Here is a 22,687-nt window from a genome sequence, read left to right as displayed (position 1 = left end):
TTATGGTAGATAATTAGATATTGAAATTATATTAGTAAATATTTCCAAGAGCGTCTTGTAAAAGACAATGTTTAATTGTTATGTTATAAAGAAATAAACGTGCTTTTATAAATAGTTACAAGCTGTTGCAAACATTCAGGATCTAGATTTCTGTGCAAATAGTTATTTGGGTCACGGGTATTACAGTATATCCTGAAGAAATTATTTATTATAAATATGAACTCAATTTAATGATCCAACAAATTCGATCTTACTGCATAAATGTGCACAATTAAGTACAAAAAAGTTAAACACATTTCTTCAGAAAAGTTAACAACCACATTAAATTGAGAAATGCTTCTTTTTTTCTTATGGATTTTAATAGATCCTCAAATTTAGTTGCTGCATTAATCTATTAATTACAACAAATTTTCTGATAATAAAAGAGGAAACATCTTTTTTTTTCTTGTTCCTCGTTATCAGTTATGACTCAGACAATCAGGTCATCTTAAGACAGCTGCAAACAGAATGCTAAACCATTTTTTAAAAATAACTTTTTGACCGCCGATTTTGACCAAAAAAAAAAAAAAAAAAGACAAAATTTCCGACAGGGAAAATATTTATACATTATCGATATATTTTCTATAGTTCAAAATCAAAATAAATTCAAACAGATGTTTTGTAAAAATTGTTCAAATCATCCATGTCAACAAAAAACTATGAACGATTTTGCTGATTTCTGAAAAACAAAGACTGTATGCATTACGCTTTCGTAAAGACGTTATAAACCATTATAAATAAATCCTGGCAACCGTAATTGCACTAGTTTTGGGTACACGGTAACCCTGTGGTTATTATCTGGGTTGGTTACATGGTATCCTTGTCCCTGTAACAAGGACATCCCCTCGCACTCGGCGTTGGTGATCATTGTCCTGTTGGTCAAGCAGAGGGGGAAGGTGTTTCGTTGATACGTTCCCAAAATGGCGCGGGGACCGTGGGCTTTGTTCCTGATTTCTTGCTTCATAGTAACTGCAGTTGTAGATAGCGTGGACAGAGGTACAGATATTTAATTTGTTACTTTTAGGCATTTTAGGGCTTTTTGAGCATATATATGGAAGGTCATATAAGAAATTAATCCAATTCATTTTTAGGACCTTACTATGATAATACCCTTCGAACTTGGGATCAGTCTTCCCAAAGCTGCCAGCAGCTGGGGGCCTGGGACGACGGAGATTTCAGCGTTAAAGGCTTTCAGGTTCCTCAGCGTCCCCCAAACTACCCTCAAGATCAGTTCTTCTGGATCGGAGCTCGAGTTCAACAGACACCTTGGTTTACACATCTCGGTAAGAGAGAGAGAGAGAGAGAGAGAGAGAGAGAGAGAGAGAGAGAGGTTCAAGCTTGAATATTTTTTTTCAGGTTGTTATGAGACACCCACGGCTCCAGAAAAACGCGACATTTCCAACGAGACGTTTCCCACCTTTTCCTGTTATTTGTTTTGTGCCAGTTTCAGAATCTACTTTACAATGGGTATATCGGTAAGTTGTCATATTTAAAATGTTAGACTGTTTGAATAAGATAGCGCAAATGTCTATTTATTTAATGATGAAATACAATTTAATTTTTTTTATTCAAATCTGCTTTAATAATTTTAAAAAATTCACAAAAGCATATTTTCTTTATTTATATGATCATCGAAAAATTTAACACACACAGAAATAAAAGAAATACATCAATTTTTGTGATATCAAACCCTTTACCTTTAAAGCATACTTCTGGTACTCTAAGTAAAGAGCCATTTCATTTACAATAAAGCGTTTAATTAAAAATGCTATACATGTGACTTTGGTCACAAGTTTATGCACCTAAAAAAAAAATTATAGTCGTAAAAATGTTCAACTTTTAAAAATAAAATGATATTTCTAATGTATAGTGGGTCATCACTCCAAATCTTTGATTGAAATTAGTTTGTTTTACATTAAACATTTATTAGACATGTTGACAAGAATAAATGTATGGAGCTCATCAGGTCCATTCTATAAAATAAAAAGGAATTGTAGATCTAAATATTGATGCAATTTGAAGGGTTTGATACGCACACACTAAAATCAATAAATTTGAAGAATTGAACAAATCAATAAATTTTAAGAATTGAACATATTTGAGGCTAGCGCTTACATATAGATCTTATGTTACCTGTAAACAATATCAATGTACATCGTTTGATACAATTTTTTGAAAGAATTATCAGAACTGTTTTTATTTTTCAGTACTAGTTATCTTTCTGTTCTATTATATAAACATTTTGACCGCCTTATTTCACCATCTTCGAGTTGTGATCATGAAGTTTATTTTCTGTTTGCAAAAGCAACCCCCACAGAACTTAGCATATGTTTTGCTATTTTGAATACAGGAAAAGACATGCTATTGCTATGACAACGTTGACAACTACCGTAAATTGGGAAGCGAACAGTGTTATTACCAAGATTTTCCCAACAACCCTGACGAACTTTATGGCGCCCCAAATCCCGGAAGTGTGGTTGTATTCAAATACCATCAAACAAGGCCAGTGGCAGCGGGTAAGAAAAATCTATTTCATTTTTACAGTGAAACCAAACCAGGGCAAATAACCATATGCATACAATGCAGCCGCATAATTACGTTTAAAAATGGAAATAAAGGGGTTGATTTTATTTGGACCTTTCTCTACTGCCTCCATAAAAATCCTGCAAAAATAAATTTATATTCCTATGCAAATATAAAGTTAATTAAAAAGATAAAGAAAAAAAGAGATAGAGAGAAAAGGGAGAGAGAGGAGAGGTGGAACTTGCTATGCCAACCTTAAGTATTGACAAAAAGGTACATTAACGTTTTCATACATAATTTTCGTCATATGACTTTACCTGTCAAGACTCTGTGTAGAAGAATTGGAATGATTTGTTATAGAGTCATCTGCAGAAGTACATTGAGTACAACATAACAATTAAAATTTTGTAAGAAAAAATTCGTCTGACGAAATCCCAAAACGCACGATTCCTCTTTATCATTTTAAATGAAATCAATACTATTCACCGCAAACAGTAGAAGAGAAGGAGGTAATCAAAATAAATATTATAGATATATCATACAGATTTACTAGAAAGAACATGTAGCTATGAAAGAGCTTGCTATCTACGTTACACAATAAAATCAATATTCAAATTTTGTTGAATTTTTAAAGTGTGCATCGAATCACTTCGATGTCATATCAAATACCTATTTGTTGTATATATTTTGCTCAGAAAATGACTTTGGGAACTGTGCCAGCTTCCGATTCTTTGGAACGCAACCCATTGGACACGCCTACTCTTCCTGCTTGAACAGACTCGGAAGGATCTGTGAGAGTAAGTTTTTTTGGCCAGTTTCGTTCGGGTATGGTATAATTATTTTTCTCTCAGACGGTTGGGTAGTTGTGACCATTTTGAGACTTTATATGTCTCCTACGAAAAAGAAACAAGCTTAATATAACGATACAAGGAACCTTTCAAATTAATTTGAATTTTTCTTTACTAAATCTTCTACTACTGCTAAATCACAATTTGTGGTTTAATCGATCCACTGGATCAGCTCAAAATATAATATCTTAAAAATTTGATGAATACCTTGTTGACCATCAAGCTTCTTGAAATGCCAAGAAGATTTTTATATTTTACAGACGGACAGATATCAATAAGCGACACAATACCATGGACAGAGGCCGTCAAACGGTGTGGCAAGCTGCAAGCAAACTTCAATGGATATTATAATGGTCTTACGGAATCAGTGAAGTATTATTCATTGTGGACAGGATTCTATAGAAGGAGCATCGAGAAATGGACCCCACCAAGTAAATGAAAAATAAAGAATATATTCCATTCATTCGATTTTATCAACTTCAGATGCTATTTAAACATCGAAATGCTTTCAGTAGAGGTGTTTTGTATGCATAAAGGTACATGCTGCAAGGATTGCAGAAAAAAAACGTTAATATGTAATTTCAATATTTTTACAGGTCAAGGTTCAAATCTGGTAACCATGGTAGACAACCTTCATTCCAGTCACTGTGTTGCGGTCAAGGTCAATAATGACGGCACCCTTTATCAGATCACATATCCACAACTCTGTACAAAATCTCTGCCAACTTTATGTGAAAAATCCACAAGAGGTATGATGTGTATTTTCTTGTCTCTACGTCTTGTCCTCAAGATCCTTAAAACTTCTTTAAAGAAAACTTGTTAGTTATATATGTAGTTGCTTTGGGAATTTGTCCGCTCAAGAACTTTACTTTGTGCCCAAAATAAAGTCGATGGACGTCGATCATTCGCTGCTTGTGTATTTTGAGGACTTAATGGTCTGTGGCAACGCACTTTGAAAAAAAAATTGTTGTACGCATTGATCTCCTTAAAAATCAGCAAAAATCTATTTGATTATTATAAATATCATGATGGATAAAATGTACATATTAGTCAAATTGTTAAAAAATGGAAGATTTTAATAAAAATAAGTATTTTTCCAAAAGATTAATTTTTTCAATATGAACAATATCTCTCAGGTTCTGTATGGTTCACGAGGCTGCTACTTTAACCAATGAGCTCTATAACGATATAGGTACATGTGTACAAACAATTAAACAAAACATTTAAGTTGCTATCTGGTGAGGTAGGGTCTTGAAATGTTAAGTAAAAGAGCTCTGTATAGGGACACAAGAATATATTCAAATTTTAAAACTTAATTACATGAGATTTTCTTTACAAAATAAAAGTCTTGACCTTAAAAAATCACATCTAAAAAATTAAGGTGTGGATCTTTTTCGATCGCTCATTCCGATCAGTATGCATGTTATTGGTTATCTGCTCTATCTTGCCGTTCTGACCTCAATGCTACCTGTTCTCTGTTACTAAAAGTTGATGGGAATTGGGCGTCATGGGGTGTGTGGAGCCAGTGTCCTGTCACATGTGGAGGGGGTACCATACAACGGAGTCGCGAATGTACAAACCCACCACCTAAACACGGAGGGAGCGATTGCGTGGGAGATGCTGTCGAATCTAAACCGTGTAACACAGATCCCTGTCCAGGTACACTGTGTCCAAAATAAATAAATAAATGACCAAGCAATAAAATAAAATGTTTAGACACGTATTTTGCTTTTTTTTCATTGATGTTTCATTTAGTTGACGGCAATTGGTCATCTTGGAGTCCATGGGGAAACTGTTCATCAGATTGCGGGAAAGGTGAACATTGGCGCAGCCGGGAATGTAACAACCCCAAACCTGAACACAATGGGAAGGACTGCGAGGGTGACGAGAGGCAACGCCAGGAGTGCATCGGGTGTCCATGTATGCTCCTTTTGTAATTCTTGTTTAAAGCAGAAAGTTTATTATATTCATCATAAATGAATTTTTGAAAGTTATCATCTAAAATTTCCGCCATTAAAATACATGCAAACGAGCAAATGGGTATTTCGTAATGTTTGCGACTTTTCATTTTTTTTCAGTTCAAAAGGAACTTACACTTTGGACTTCATGGTCCACGTGCTCTGTAACATGTGGTAACGGAATTCAGTCCAGAAGCAGAAGATGTGATCTTAAGGATGATGAAAAACATCTGTGTAGTTATGAAGAGAAGGGAGAAAGAGAATGCAAAACAAACATAGAATGTCCTAGTACGTACAACACCGCAAATATTGGTGATTGTATCGTTTTTCTTTAGTATTATTTGAAAGGTAACAAGACTCTTAACATGATCAATTCGTATCTTGCATTTATATTTATTAAGAATGTGTAGACATATTTTTTGCACCATGCATAAAATATATGCCACCGGCAACAAAATATGTTAACAAATAAAAACATTGATGAAAAAAACCTTACAATTTTACACACAGAAAAAACATAATGATAACCACCAACATGTTGGTACTGCACCTGAATTATTACGAAAAAATTGTCTTTTATTATTTTGTTTTAGCCTGTTTTTGAAGATAAGTTTTAAAATTAATTTTTTCTGAAAGGCCAATATCAGATATATACTAATACAACAATCAATGAATGCTAGTTGCAGCTTTCATATAATTTTCGCGGCTGATGATATAGTAAATGTAGATCAAGAATGTTAGAATTATGCTGTTAACATGTTGACATACTTTCAAACTTAAATTGTACAGTTGATGGAAATTGGTCCGATTGGTCTACATGGGGTGAATGTTCTAAAACTTGTGGACATGGCGAGGAAACAAGGATAAGAACATGTACAAATCCGCCCCCACAACATGGAGGAAAAGATTGTCCGGGAGTGGGACTGGAATCTAGGAAATGTATCGGTTGTCCAGGTGAACAAAAACAATGTTTCATATCTCGATATTTGATACAGTCTACGAATTAAAAGAAGACAAAATTCTTAAATTTTTGATTACTATTACAGTGTATATTAAATCTCATGTTTGTATAGGATGTCCAGGTAACATTCAAAGTGTAGGAACAAATGTTGTATTCATTGAAAGTAAGGAAATATATGTCAATTGAAATACAATGCAATTGTCTGGAACGTTTTATTTCTATTAACAGGAGGAAAAACTTTGACCCCTTGGACAGCTTGGGGACAATGTTCAGTATCTTGTGGAAGCGGAGAACAGAGCAGATTCAGAGAGTGTGATCTAACACCCGCTGAACAAATTCAATTCAACTGTACCTTTAAAGACGAACAGAAAAAGTCATGCAAGATGCCGGATTGTCCGAGTATGTATCAAATTAAGTTTTCGAAGTGAAATCATTAGATTTCATCTTGCTCAGTTTTGGTGGAATTTGTGGTTACCCTTCAGCACAAGTTAACGTCCTCCACGAATTATGGAATTAAATGTAAATTTCTTATTTTACAGTAGTACTTACTTCATCGATTCCAACGTTTAACAACAAATCGCAAGAATATAAACTCTCAAACACCGATTACTGATTGTATTTCAGAACAGTTTATATCTGTCCAAAAATTAAAGCGAGATTTTAAAATCCAAGAGATGTGCTTCTCGCGTTTTTTCTTTTAATAGAAAAACCTTTTTTAAGTAGTTTGGTTTGTTCTTTTTATTGATTCTAATTATTTTTATCGAATGATAAAAGCCACTCCGATTCAATTTGTGTCGTTGATTCCTCTATAAAAGCCAATTTCATTGCATCCTAAAGGTTTTAGACGGCTGAATTGAAAATGATTTAAAACGATAACGATATAAATGGTCGTATTTTCTTGAAGTTGACGGTGGATGGTCTCCCTGGTCCGCATGGGGCAAATGTTCTAACACTTGTGGACGTGGTCAGGAAACGAGAACAAGAACGTGTACAAACCCACCGCCACAAAATGGAGGCGCAGACTGTGTAGGATCTGGCACGGAATCTCGTGATTGTATAGGATGTCCAGGTAACATATTCATTTGCAATTGTTTATCCTCTCATGTTGATAGAGTATTGAAGTGTAGGAGGTATATTGCTATCATTTCAAGAATGAAGTCAATACAAGTCTGGAACGTTTTATTTCTATTAACAGGAGGAAAAACTTTGACTCCTTGGACAGCTTGGGGACAGTGTTCAGTGTCTTGTGGAAGCGGAGAACAGAGCAGATTCAGAGAGTGTGATCTAACACCCGCCGAACTAATTCAATTCAACTGTACCTTTAAAGACGAACAGAAAAAGCCATGCAAGATGCCGGATTGTCCGAGTATGTATCAAATTAATTTTTCGAATTGAATGATTGTGAAATCATTAGATTTCATCATGCATAATTTTGGTGGAATTCATTGGTACCCTTCAGCACAAATTAACATCCTCCACAGATTTTTAAATAAGGGTTATAAAGTATAAAGTTATATATTATTTTGAAAGTATATGAAAATGCAGGGAAAAAAGTCCCTTCAAAACTTTAAAATGTCAGAAATCCATGAAAATTGATCCCCATGAAGTTGGATGATTCCAAAGTATTTAAACTACTGTAAATTTCTTATTTTACAATAGTACCTGATTTATCGATTCTATCGTTTAACACCAAATCGCGAGAATATAAACTGGCGAAACACCAATTTTTCATTGTATATCTAAAGTTTATATCTGTTCCAAAAAGAAAGCGAGATTTAATGTCCGAGAGATGTGCTTCTCGGGATTTTACACGGATATTTATTCCTCGCGTTTAATAAGGAATTTGCCGTATGTAAAAGAGTTGGTTTGTCATACATACTTTTTCTTAGATTTAAATGCAATATTTGTTTTGCCATTTTAATTTTTTCTTATATTTGATAATTTTATCATATATAAGTAATAAAATTCAAGAAATTATAGAATGATATCGAAATAAGGTTAGAGTTTTAAAAATGAAAACGTTTGTTGCATCATGTGTATATATGTGCATGTTCATTTTGTTTCATCTCGAAGGTTTTTAACAAATCGAGATGCTCATCTACCTAAAATATAATCATTTTATCTTAGTAATCGTTCAAATGTTGTATAGTTTGTTCTTTTTATTAATTCTAATTATTTTTACCGAATGATAAAAGGCCACTCCAATTTAATTTGTGTAGTTGATTGATTCCTCAATAAAAGCCAATTTCATTGCATCCTAAAAGTTTTAGACGGTTGAATCGAAAATGATTTATAACGATAACAATATAAATGGTCGTATCTTCTTGAAGTTGACGGTGGATGGTCTCCCTGGTCCGCATGGGGCAAATGTTCTAACACTTGTGGACGTGGTCAGGAAACGAGAACAAGAACGTGTACAAACCCACCGCCACAAAATGGAGGCGCAGACTGTGTAGGATCTGGCACGGAATCTCGTGATTGTATAGGATGTCCAGGTAATATATTCATTTGCAATTGTTTTTCCTCCCATGTTGCTAGAGTGTCGAAGTGTAGGAGGTATGTTGCTCTCATTTAAGAATGAAGTAAATACAAGTCTGAAACGTTTTATTTCTATTAACAGGAGGAAAAACTTTGACCCCTTGGACAGCTTGGGGACAGTGTTCAGTATCTTGTGGAAGCGGAGAACAGAGCAGATTCAGAGAGTGTGATCTAACACCCGCCGAACAAATTCAATTCAACTGTACCTTTAAAGACGAACAGAAAAAGCCATGCAAGATGCCGGATTGTCCGAGTATGTATCAAATTAATTTTTCGAATTGAATGATTGTAAAATCATTAGATTTCATCTTTATCATTTTTTTATGGAATTTGTGGGTACCCTTCAACACAAATTAACATCCTCCATGAATTATTAAATAAGGGTTATAAAGTTATCCTTTTGAAGGTATATGAAAATACACGAAATTACGTCCCCTGAAAGCTATAAAATGTCAGCAATCCATGAAAATTGATCCCCATGAAGTTGGATGATTCCAAAGTATTTAAACTACTGTAAATTTCTTATTTTACAATAGTACCTGATTTATCGATTCTATCGTTTAACACCAAATCGCGAGAATATAAACTGGCGAAACACCAATTTTTCATTGTATATCTAAAGTTTATATCTGTTCCAAAAAGAAAGCGAGATTTAATGTCCGAGAGATGTGCTTCTCGGGATTTTACACGGATATTTATTCCTCGCGTTTAATAAGGAATTTGCCGTATGTAAAAGAGTTGGTTTGTCATACATACTTTTTCTTAGATTTAAATGCAATATTTGTTTTGCCATTTTAATTTTTTCTTATATTTGATAATTTTATCATATATAAGTAATAAAATTCAAGAAATTATAGAATGATATCGAAATAAGGTTAGAGTTTTAAAAATGAAAACGTTTGTTGCATCATGTGTATATATGTGCATGTTCATTTTGTTTCATCTCGAAGGTTTTTAACAAATCGAGATGCTCATCTACCTAAAATATAATCATTTTATCTTAGTAATCGTTCAAATGTTGTATAGTTTGTTCTTTTTATTAATTCTAATTATTTTTACCGAATGATAAAAGGCCACTCCAATTTAATTTGTGTAGTTGATTGATTCCTCAATAAAAGCCAATTTCATTGCATCCTAAAAGTTTTAGACGGTTGAATCGAAAATGATTTATAACGATAACAATATAAATGGTCGTATCTTCTTGAAGTTGACGGTGGATGGTCTCCCTGGTCCGCATGGGGCAAATGTTCTAACACTTGTGGACGTGGTCAGGAAACGAGAACAAGAACGTGTACAAACCCACCGCCACAAAATGGAGGCGCAGACTGTGTAGGATCTGGCACGGAATCTCGTGATTGTATAGGATGTCCAGGTAATATATTCATTTGCAATTGTTTTTCCTCCCATGTTGCTAGAGTGTCGAAGTGTAGGAGGTATGTTGCTCTCATTTAAGAATGAAGTAAATACAAGTCTGAAACGTTTTATTTCTATTAACAGGAGGAAAAACTTTGACCCCTTGGACAGCTTGGGGACAGTGTTCAGTATCTTGTGGAAGCGGAGAACAGAGCAGATTCAGAGAGTGTGATCTAACACCCGCCGAACAAATTCAATTCAACTGTACCTTTAAAGACGAACAGAAAAAGCCATGCAAGATGCCGGATTGTCCGAGTATGTATCAAATTAATTTTTCGAATTGAATGATTGTAAAATCATTAGATTTCATCTTTATCATTTTTTTATGGAATTTGTGGGTACCCTTCAACACAAATTAACATCCTCCATGAATTATTAAATAAGGGTTATAAAGTTATCCTTTTGAAGGTATATGAAAATACACGAAATTACGTCCCCTGAAAGCTATAAAATGTCAGCAATCCATGAAAATTGATCCCTACGAATTGAATGATTCCAAAGTATTGAAACTACTGTAAATTTCTTATTTTCAGAAGTACTTACCTTATCGATTCTATCGTTTAACATCAAATTGCGAGAATATAAGCTCGCCAACACCGAGTTTTCATTGTATTTCCTTTTAGTTTATATCTGTCTTAAAATTAAAGCGAGATTTTTAAAGCAGAGAGATGTGCTTCTTGCGATTTTTCGCGGATATTTATTCCTCGCGTTTAATTAGGAATTGCAGTATGTAATAAATATGGTTTGTCATACATATTTTGTCCTAAGTTTAAATGCAATATTTGTGTTGTCATTTTAATTTTATTTATATTTTATAATTTAATCATATATGAGTAATTAAATTCAAGAAATTATAGAATAATATCGAAATAGTGTAAAAGTTTTAAAAATGAAAACATTGTGGCTTGAAAGGTATGTATGGGCATGTTCAAATTATTTTATCTCCAAGGTTTTTCTAAAATCGGGACATTAATCTACCTAAAATAAAATCATTTTATATTAGTAATCGTTTAAATTTTGTATAGTGTATTCTTTTAATTAATTCTAATAATTGATACCGAATAATAAAAAGCCACTCCAATTTAATTTGTGTCCTTGATTCCTCAATAAAAGTTAGTTTCATTGCATATTGCACCCTAAAAATCTAAGCTAAACCGAAAAATGATTTATAACGATAACAATACTAATGGCCGTATCTATTTATTAAGTTAACGGTGGATGGTCTCCCTGGTCTGCATGGGGCATATGTTCTAACACTTGTGGACGTGGTCAGGAAACGAGAACAAGAACGTGTACAAACCCACCGCCACAAAATGGAGGCGCAGACTGTGTAGGATCTGGCACGGAATCTCGTGATTGTATAGGATGTCCAGGTAACATATTCATTTGCAATTGTTTTTCCTCCCATGTTGCTAGAGTATTGAAGTGTAGGAGGTATATTGCTATCATTTCAAGAATGAAGTCAATACGAGTCTGAAATGTTTTATTTCTATTAACAGGAGGAAAAACTTTGACCCCTTGGACAGCTTGGGGACAGTGTTCAGTATCTTGTGGAAGCGGAGAACAGAGCAGATTCAGAGAGTGTGATCTAACACCCGCCGAACAAATTCAATTCAACTGTACCTTTAAAGACGAACAGAAAAAGCCATGCAAGATGCCGGATTGTCCGAGTATGTATCAAATTAATTTTTCGAATTGAATGATTGTGAAATCATTAAATTTTATCTTGCATAATTTTAATGGAATTCATTGGTACCCTTCAACACAAATTAACATTCTCTACGAATTTTTGGATAAGGGTTATAAAGTTGTATTTCCTTTTGAAGGTATACAAATGTACACGAAATTACGTCCCCTCAAAACCATAAAATGTTAGCAATCCATGAAAATTGATCCCCATGAATTTGGATGATTCTAAAGTATTGAAACTACTGTAAATTTCTTATTTAAGAAGTACTTACCTCATCGATTCTATCGTTTAACATCAAATCGCGAGAATATAAACCCGCGAACACCGAGTTTTCATTGTTTTTCCTTACAGTTTATATGTAATCAAAAATTAAAGCGAAATTTTAAAATCCGAGAGATGTGGTACTCGCGATTTTACGCGGATATTTATTCCTCGCTTTTAGTAAAATTTGCAGTATGTAACAAATATGGTTTGTCATACATATTTTGTTCCAAGTTTAAATGTAATATTTGTGTTGTCATTTTAATTTTATTTATATTTTATAATTTAATCATAGATGAGTAAGTAAATTTTAGAAATTATAGAATAATATCGAAATAATGGAAGAGATTTAAAAATGAAAACGTTGTGGCTTGAAAGGTAGATATGGGCATGTTCAATTTATTTTATCTCCAAGATTTTAATCAAATCGGGATGTTCATCTACCTAAAATAAAATCATTTTATCTTAGTAATCGTTCAAATTTAAAAAGTGGGTTTTTTTTTATTAATTCTAATTATTGATCCCGAATAATAAAAAGCCACTCCAATTTAATTTGTGTCGTTGATTCCTCAATAAAAGTCAGTTTCATTGCACTCTAAAAATCTTAGCTGAACCGAAAAAAGATATATAACGATATCAAATGAATGGCTGTATTTTTTTTAAAGTTGACGGTGGATGGTCTCCCTGGTCTGCATGGGGCAAATGTTCTAACACTTGTGGACGTGGTCAGGAAACGAGAACAAGAACGTGTACAAACCCACCGCCACAAAATGGAGGCGCAGACTGTGTAGGATCTGGCACGGAATCTCGTGATTGTATAGGATGTCCAGGTAACATATTCACTTGCAATTGTTTTTCCTCCCATGTTGCTAGAGTATCGAAGTGTAGGAGGTATATTGCTCTCATTTAAGAATGAAGTCAATACAAGTCTGGAACGTTTTATTTCTATTAACAGGAGGAAAAACTTTGACTCCTTGGACAGCTTGGGGACAGTGTTCAGTGTCTTGTGGAAGCGGAGAACAGAGCAGATTCAGAGAGTGTGATCTAACACCCGCCGAACAAATTCAATTCAACTGTACCTTTAAAGACGAACAGAAAAAGCCATGCAAGATGCCGGATTGTCCGAGTATGTATCAAATTAATTTTTCGAATTGAATGATTGTGAAATCATTAGATTTCATCTTTATCAATTTTTTATGGAATTCGTGGGTACCCTTCAACATAACTTAACATCCTGCATGAATTCTTAAATACGGGTTATAAAGTTATATATCCTTTTCAAGGTATATGAAAATACACGAAAAAACGTGATCTTAAAACTATTAAATGTCAGCAATCCATGAGTATTGATCACCACGCATTTAAATGATTCCAAAGTATTGAAACTACTGTAAATTTCTTATTTTACAGTAGTACCTGATTTATCGATTCTATCGTTTAACATCAAATTGCGAGAATATAAACTCGCGAACACCAATTTTTCATTGTATATCTAAAGTTTATATATGTTCAAAAAATAAAGCGAGATTTAATATCCGAGAGATGTGCTTCTCGGGATTTTACACGGATATTTGTTCCTCGCGTTTGATAAGGAATTTGCCGTATGTAAAAGAATTGGTTTGTCATACATACTTTTTCTTAGATTTAAATGCAATATTTGTTTTGCCATTTTAATTTTTTCTTATATTTGATAATTTTATCATATATGAGTAATAAAATTCAAGATATAATAGAATAATATCGAAATAAGGTTAGATTGTTAAAAATGAAAACGTTTGTTGCATCATATGTATATATGTGCATGTTCAATTTGTTTCATCTCGAAGGTTTTTAACAAATCGAGATGCTCATCTACCTTAAATAAAATCATTTTATCTTAGTAATTGTTCAAATGTTGTATAGTTTGTTCTTTTTATTAATTCTGATTATTTATAACGAATGATAAAAGGTCACTCCAATTTAATTTGTGTAGTTGATTGATTCCTCAATAAAAGCCAATTTCATTGCACCCTAAATATCTAAGCTGAATCGAAAAATGAGTCATAACAATATCAATATAAATGGTCGTATCTTCTTGAAGTTGACGGTGGATGGTCTCCCTGGTCCGCATGGGGCAAATGTTCTAACACTTGTGGACGTGGTCAGGAAACGAGAACAAGAACGTGTACAAACCCACCGCCACAAAATGGAGGCGCAGACTGTGTAGGATCTGGCACGGAATCTCGTGATTGTATAGGATGTCCAGGTAACATATTCACTTGCAATTGTTTTTCCTCTCATCTTGCTAGAGTATCGAGGTGTAAGAGGTCAATACAAATCTGGAATTTTTATTTCTATTAACAGGAGGAAAAACTTTGACCCCTTGGACAGCTTGGGGACAGTGTTCAGTGTCTTGTGGAAGCGGAGAACAGAGCAGATTCAGAGAGTGTGATCTAACACCCGCCGAACAAATTCAATTCAACTGTACCTTTAAAGACGAACAGAAAAAGCCATGCAAGATGCCGGATTGTCCGAGTATGTAGATACAAATTAAATTTTCGAATTGAATGATTGTGTAATCATTAGATTTCATCTTGCTTAATTTTGGTGGAATTCATTGCTACCCTTCAATACAAATTAACATTCTATACAAAGTTTTGAATAAGGGTTAGAAAGTTGTATATCCTTTTGAAGGTATAAGAAAATACACGAAATAATGTCCCCTCAAAACTACAAAATGTCAGCGATCCATGAAAATTGATCCCCGCAAATTGAATGATTCCAAAGTATTGAAACTACTGTAAATTTCTTATTTTCAGAAGTACTTACCTCATCGATTCTATCGTTTAACATCAAATCTCAAGAATATAAACGTGCGAACGAACACCGATTCTTCATTGTATATCCTTACAGTTTCATCTGTTTTAAAATTAAAGCGAGATTTTAAAATCTGAGAGATGTGCTTCTCGCAATTTAACGCAGATATATTAAGTCCTCGCGTTTAATAAGGAATTTGCCGTATGTGAAAAAATTGGTTTGTCATAAATATTTTGTCGTACGTTTAAATGAAATATTTGTCTTTTCATTTTAATTTTTTCTTATATTTAAAAAACCTTTTAATCGTTCGTTAAGATTATTTAATAATATACGAAACATTTAAATTCGAAAATTATAGAATAATATCGAAATATTGTTAAAGTTTTAAATATGAAAATGTTTGTGGCATGAAAGGTATGTATGGGCATGTTTCATTTATTTCATCTCCAAGGTTTTTATCAAATCGAGATGCTTATTCTACTTCAAATAAAATCGATTGATCTTAATCACTAAAATGTTGTTTAGTTTGTTCCTTTTCTTAATTCTTATTATTTGCCGAATGATAAGAAGCCACTCCAATTTAATTTGTGTCGTTGATTCCTCAATAAAACCCAGTTTCATTGCACCCTAAATATCTTAGCTGAATCGAAAAATGAGTCATAACAATATCAATATAAATGGCCGTATCTTTTTAAAGTTGACGGTGGATGGTCTCCCTGGTCCGCATGGGGCAAATGTTCTAACACTTGTGGACGTGGTCAGGAAACGAGAACAAGAACGTGTACAAACCCACCGCCACAAAATGGAGGCGCAGACTGTGTAGGATCTGGCACGGAATCTCGTGATTGTATAGGATGTCCAGGTAACATATTCACTGGCAACTGTTTTTCCTCTCATCTTGCTAGAGTATCGAGGTGTAAGAGGTATGTTGCTCTCATTTTAAGAATGAGGCCAATACAAATCTGGAATTTTTATTTCTATTAACAGGAGGAAAAACTTTGACCCCTTGGACAGCTTGGGGACAGTGTTCAGTGTCTTGTGGAAGCGGAGAACAGAGCAGATTCAGAGAGTGTGATCTAACACCCGCCGAACAAATTCAATTCAACTGTACCTTTAAAGACGAACAGAAAAAGCCATGCAAGATGCCGGATTGTCCGAGTATGTAGATACAAATTAAATTTTCGAATTGAATGATTGTGTAATCATTAGATTTCACCTTGCTTAATTTTGGTGGAATTCATTGCTACCCTTCAATACAAATTAACATTCTCTACAAATTTTTGAATTAGGATTAGAAAGTTGTATATCCTTTTGAAGGTATAAGAAAATACACGAAATAATGTCCCCTCAAAACTACAAAATGTCAGCGATCCATGAAAATTGATCCCCGCAAATTGAATGATTCCAAAGTATTGAAACTACTGTAAATTTCTTATTTTCAGAAGTACTTACCTCATCGATTCTATCGTTAAACATCAAATCTCAAGAATATAAACGTGCGAACGAACACCGATTCTTCATTGTATTTCCTTACAGTTTAATCTGTTTTAAAATTAAAGCGAGATTTTAAAATCTGAAAGATGTGCTTCTCTCAATTTAACGCAGATATATTTAGTCCTCGCGTTTAATAAGGAATTTGCCGTATGTAAAAAAATTGGTTTGTCATAAATATTTTGTCGTACGTTTAAATGAAATATTTGTCTTTTCATTTTAATTTTTTCTTATATTTTAAAAAACCTTTTAATCGTTCGTTAGGATAATATAATGATATACGAAACATTTAAATTCGAAAATTATAGAATAATATCGAAATATTGTTAAAGTTTTAAATATAAAAACGTTTGTGGCATGAAAGGTATGTATGGGCATGTTTCATTTATTTCATCTCCAAGGTTTTTATCAAATCGAGATGCTTATTCTACTTCAAATAAAATCGATTGATCTTAATCACTAAAATGTTGTTTAGTTTGTTCCTTTTCTTAATTCTTATTATTTGCCGAATAATAAAAAGCCACTCCAATTTAATTTGTGTCGTTGATTCCTCAATAAAACCCAGTTTCATTGCACCCTAAATATCTTAGCTGAATTGAAAAATGATTCATAACAATATCAATATAAATGGCCGTATCTTTTTAAAGTTGACGGTGGATGGTCTCCCTGGTCCGCATGGGGCAAATGTTCTAACACTTGTGGACGTGGTCAGGAAACGAGAACAAGAACGTGTACAAACCCACCGCCACAAAATGGAGGCGCAGACTGTGTAGGATCTGGCACGGAATCTCGTGATTGTATAGGATGTCCAGGTAACATATTCACTTGCAATTGTTTTTCCTCTCATCTTGCTAGAGTATCGAGGTGTAAGAGGTATGTTGCTCTCATTTTAAGAATGAGGTCAATACAAGTCTGGAATTTTTATTTCTATTAACAGGAGGAAAAACGTTGACCCCTTGGACAGCTTGGGGACAGTGTTCAGTGTCTTGTGGAAGCGGAGAACAGAGCAGATTCAGAGAGTGTGATCTAACACCCGCCGAACAAATTCAATTCAACTGTACCTTTAAAGAAGAACAGAAACAGCCATGCAAAATACGAGAATGTCCAAGTATGAATATTATTTTTGTTTGATTAATATTGAATCATGCACAATGTAGAAGGTTTGATTTGCTGTTAATTTCTTTAAATTGGCTTTATTTTTTAATATTAATTGAATTTTGTTGACCTCATTTTAACCGTTGATTTGCTTTGACCAATTTAATGACTTGTCCATGATGTTTATGGTCTTTGTTTATTAATCAACTACTTTGAGTTAATACCTTGCATTAAAATGTTAGATTAATAACATTTTGGAATATTGAAAGTTGATGGAAATTGGGGACCATGGTCAATGTGGAGTGAATGCTGTGTAAATAGCCGCTCTCGTATCCGGGAATGTAATAACCCTCCTCCTCAACATGGAGGAACGTGTCATGGGACATTTATTGAAGGGGAAACGTGTTTTGGCTGTCCAGGTATTTAACATAGTTAATATTGCAGCAAAAGTTACATTGTATATCACATTTCTTGTGTGAGCAATTCATGTGCCATCATCACGCTTTTCGAAAAAAAAAATTATGACTGTCATGATTTTATTTTCGTTGCTTGTAGTCTGGAAACATCGGTTTTTATAAAAAGTTTTTGAATTAAAGCGGATGTAAGGGGTTTGTCGTTGCTTTAAGTGACTTGTAGGTGTGCAATGAAAGGATGAGCATATTAGATATTGACATTTGTAGATCTGAATATATGTTGTATTTAGGCTTATAAATTGAATTTAATGTTGAAAATAATAAAGGGGACTGCGTTTTCATTATTATTTGCTTGTAGTCGATTGTTCAATGAAGTAGAACATTTTTTCTGGAGGCAACACTCTCCTACATGATTCTGTAGATCTTCAAACACTTTTTAAATGTTCACAAATCCATAATTATTGATGTTCAAAAATTTAAATGAGAATGAAATTCCGTTTTATTTTCGATTGATAACGCTTAGGTCTACATTTTTAAAAACGCTTAATTACAGGAACCTGGCCAGATCCTGTCTGGACTGCCTGGTCTGATTGTTCTGTCACCTGTGGTTTTGGAGAGCAAAGAAGGACTCGCTCCTGTGAACTTCCAATAGCTTCACGGATAAAATACAAATGTTTCACAAGGGAAACTGAAACTAAAAATTGTTCGAAGGTCCAATGTATTGGTACGTTAGATTTCATTTTGCCAAGTCGAGAATTTATATGTTTTTTTATCTGACTACTGTTTACAAGGAAATATTTGCACCCGTTTTATTTTCGCTCCTTTTGTCCTTGTTATCAGCACGAATTTGAGACTTGGCGAATTCCAATGTTTCAAATATATCTCTCTTATAACACAGTTGAACCTGGGCCAATTCAAAACGAGGTCAACTGTATGCTTGTTTAATAGGGCGAAAATAACAGCGGGCGAAAATTATCCTTTATACAGTATATATTAAAAAACACAAACTCAAGATATTTGTAGCTAGTGTCAATAATTTTGATGTGAAGCGGAATGTGGGCTTCCGTTCCTGGAAAACTCTATTTTCATTTTGTTACAGTATTATTTTCTCAAATGAGCAATTTGAAAAGTTGAATTTTCATGACTAATTAACATGTTTTTATTTTCATGACATTAGAGAGTTTAAAAATTGTTACCTATTAACTTGATCAAAAAAGCAAAATGAATTGTTACTCTGCCAAAATCTACTTCACAATTTCTTTAATTTCACATTTGAACGTACTTATTTGTGTTATGCGAATTTGTTTGTATAACACTATTTCTCAAATGGACGTTACATGATTGTCAAGATAACTACAGTGGTTTTCAATTCTTTAAAAGGTTCCTGTGTTAGCGACTGTAAGCACTGGGTAAACGGCCATTATCAGTCCTGTGAAACCTGCAGCGGATATGTGAGTTGTGCAAACCAGATTTTGTACAAACGCAGCTGCCCTGCGAATCTAGTTTGGGACGATCATGCGAAACAATGCCTGTACATCTCCACAACATGCCCTCCTCCCATAACAACGCCTAAAACAAACAGTAAAGAAATTCATTTTTTCAATCAAAATGATTTTTTTTTTCAAAAGAAACAAATTCAGAAATTGATATGTAGTCGATGTATTATATCTATTTTATTTACTAGCATTAATAATGGTACAAATGCTTTTTCTTTGTCCTCATTAATGTACACAATTTTTCAACAGGGTTACTCAGAATGAAGAGGTCTGTCGAAATGAATGCAGAGTCTACTCGCTTGACTAATATTTCCTTGGAAACGAATACTAAGAGATGGGTCTTGCTGGGTTCTAGTTTTATTGGTGGCGTTATGATTGTAGCTTCTCTCCTTGTTATTATAAAACTGGTAAGAATATTAACAACACTACAAGTTATCCAGGTTAAATCAAGGGTGTGCGGGGTTTTACATATGGCACACCAAATTCACATAAATGAGCTAATCATAGTTTCACAGTCGATAAGCTATGTTTTACTGTTGTAAACTATTATGATAGTTTACAGACATAAAACTATAAATAACGACGATAATCTGTATTTCACAACTGTCAAAAATAGTTAACGCGATCATCTATGTTTTAGAAGTGTAAAACTATAACTAACACTGAAAATAACTATTTGCGATTGCAAAACATAGTTTATCTAACAAATATAGTTTCAAGACTGTGAAACTATTATTAATTACTCTTATCCATAGTTAATGACTGTAATATAGTTTACAGATGTGAATCTATGTTTATCAGCAAAATCTATCGTTAACTTTATTTTCAGACAGATAAACTTAGATTATCCTGTAGTATATAACTATAGTTTACAACTGTTAAATAAATTTTTACAGATGAAAACTATAGTTTACGAATCCTTTACTCTAGTTTGCGGCTCGTAAACTTCAGTAACCAGTCGATAAACCCAATTTATCAAGTGTGAAACTATGTTCAGCTCATTTTTGGGAATTTGGCGTGGCATATTTACAACCGGGGCAAGTCCCCGTACAACTCTCATTTAACCTGGATAACAAATTTATATTTCATGTAATCCTAATATATATGTCTCATTGTCTAATAAATGGTATATTACACTTTCAACATCTACCATTGAAGCAGTTCATGCAGTGTGACGTCACTTTTAATGTATTTTGACGTCACGTTATTTTCCTCCGGCTCAAGCTGGGTGTTCAGAAGTTTATAGAACCGGCTTTTTAGCCAATCAAACCTCGTATTACATGCTACATTAGAAATAAAAATTAGTATGAATTTTCTATCAAATGCAGATGAAAAATTAATTTGACTATGATTAATTTAAAATGTATTTTTTATTTTGTTTTTTTCAGAGAAGACAATCACGCGTCGTCTATCACAGTATAAACGAATGATACAATTGTTAACAGACGACAGAACTACTAGTACTTCGAAGACATAGGATTCAGAACCTGAAATTATTCCGGTTTTTTTCTTCTTTTTTTTTGTATAACACTAGTTTCTACAAATTATTTACATTCTTTTCCTATTAAATACATGTATAGCGGAATTTCTTGTTGTTATTATGTTATTTCAATTAAATATAAATGCTGCCGCCTTCTTTTGAATAAAGAGGATCTAAAAGTTTTTGAAAAAATAGTTTAATCTTACAACTTACAATGAAGACTGGTGAAATGCACTACTGTACAATGTACTAAGGTTCTTCAACGAAGAACAATCTTAATTGCTCTTCGGACTTGACTCACTTAAAATTATTAGAAATATCATTTTAAAGTTCAAGAAGAATGTGACTCATATCAGATGAGAAGACTACAAACCAGTTATCGCGCTAACGTGTGTTATTTAAGCATTGAATCATTATTTTTCGAAAGATTTAATCTAATCACTGAAGCGGTGTGTGAATACAAATTAAGTAACGCTCGTTATGAAAATTTGTGCAGTTATGAGACTTTATCCTTTCAAAAAAATGATTGTATTTATATTTTTTAAAGAACTTCTTGCATTGTCTGCAAATGTGATATATACATTATAATTTCTGTTTTATCCTAAGGGTAAGTTCAAATTAATGAAAGAGCCACTGTAACAGTCATACGCATGAACTTTCATTCTCGCTTGTGACGGTGCATTTTACAGCTTTCAATGTTTGTGACGTCAAAGTAAAACAAGTTATTTTAATCTCTGAGTTCTCTGTGTGTATTACGGTCTAATATTTACATTTTTTGGTTGTAAAGTGTGTTGAAAGCTGCGGCATTATAACACTGTATTACACACAGGGTATTCAAAGGTTAAAATGACGAGTTTTAATATGACGTCACAAACGTTGAACGCTGAAAACTGCAACGTCAGAAGCGAAAATCAAAGTTCACACTTGTAGCTGTTACAATTGTTCTTCCATTTACTTAAGAGATAAACAACGTTATTTAGTGAACATGGCGTTATGAATAGCAATTGCTCTGCTGCCATATTCCATAATGAGCGCTAGGAGTTGCTATTCATAACGCCGTGTTCACTAAACAATCTTTTTTTATTACTTATATTTGCATTTTATCACTCGCAAACACCATATGGAAAAATCACGTACACATTTTTTATGAGCTAAATTCCACGTGACACTGTTCTCATAAAAATTCATACAGTCAATTGTCTCCCTTACGAATGAAATTACTTACGTACCTTACCTGTATGAAATTTGTGCTATTACGTCAAAACTTTCACTGTTTGAATGGGAACACTTGTCAGGGAAATGCATCTGTATATGTTTTGTCACCACAATCAGTGATTCACACTTCAAATTTACTTTGAATTCTACCCTATTCAACCATAAGGCTCTAGATTATTTTAAATTAGGACTATATTGGCTAGAATGAGTAAATAGATAAATGAACAGTTAAAAAAATCAGCTTGAAACAAAATAGAATTATAAGCTGAAATAATGCAATAGGTCTAATGATTCAATAAAACCCTATATGCCTAATTGCAGGTCCGATAGCTTACTGAAAATAATCTCGAAAAATGCTTAATTGAAGGTAAAAAGAAACCAACAAAACTGTTTGAGTCAAGATTTCTGACACAATTAGTTTGCAATGTAAACTTTGTAAATATATGAGGAACAATTTTACCTATGAATGT

The 22,687-nt window shown here is 33.4% G+C and overlaps 1 protein-coding gene across 1 annotated transcript; it reads left to right on the top strand.

Moving 5' to 3' along the window:
• The first annotated feature begins 920 nt into the window (after window positions 1–920).
• Window positions 921–21,194, top strand: LOC128182575 (SCO-spondin-like). The gene is made up of 33 exons (XM_052851292.1): window positions 921–1,035; window positions 1,131–1,322; window positions 1,396–1,514; window positions 2,390–2,555; window positions 3,258–3,359; window positions 3,671–3,841; window positions 4,007–4,159; window positions 4,899–5,069; window positions 5,166–5,330; window positions 5,489–5,656; window positions 6,158–6,322; window positions 6,558–6,728; window positions 7,234–7,398; window positions 7,525–7,695; window positions 8,660–8,824; window positions 8,950–9,120; window positions 10,075–10,239; window positions 10,365–10,535; window positions 11,489–11,653; window positions 11,780–11,950; window positions 12,897–13,061; window positions 13,187–13,357; window positions 14,312–14,476; window positions 14,575–14,745; window positions 15,725–15,889; window positions 16,015–16,185; window positions 17,166–17,330; window positions 17,456–17,626; window positions 17,883–18,032; window positions 18,580–18,750; window positions 19,407–19,607; window positions 19,772–19,929; window positions 20,911–21,194. Exons 1-33 carry the CDS (start codon window positions 960–962, stop codon window positions 20,950–20,952), a joined length of 5,229 nt encoding a protein of 1,742 aa, XP_052707252.1. The 5' UTR covers window positions 921–959; the 3' UTR covers window positions 20,953–21,194.
• Window positions 21,195–22,687: the final 1,493 nt, after the last annotated feature.

Source organism: Crassostrea angulata, chromosome 4, assembly GCF_025612915.1.
Source record: "Crassostrea angulata isolate pt1a10 chromosome 4, ASM2561291v2, whole genome shotgun sequence".
Classification (NCBI taxonomy): Eukaryota; Metazoa; Mollusca; class Bivalvia; order Ostreida; family Ostreidae; genus Magallana; species Magallana angulata.
The sequence above is the reverse complement of the archived record's forward strand: the minus strand, read 5'-3'. Positions and strand labels throughout refer to the sequence as shown.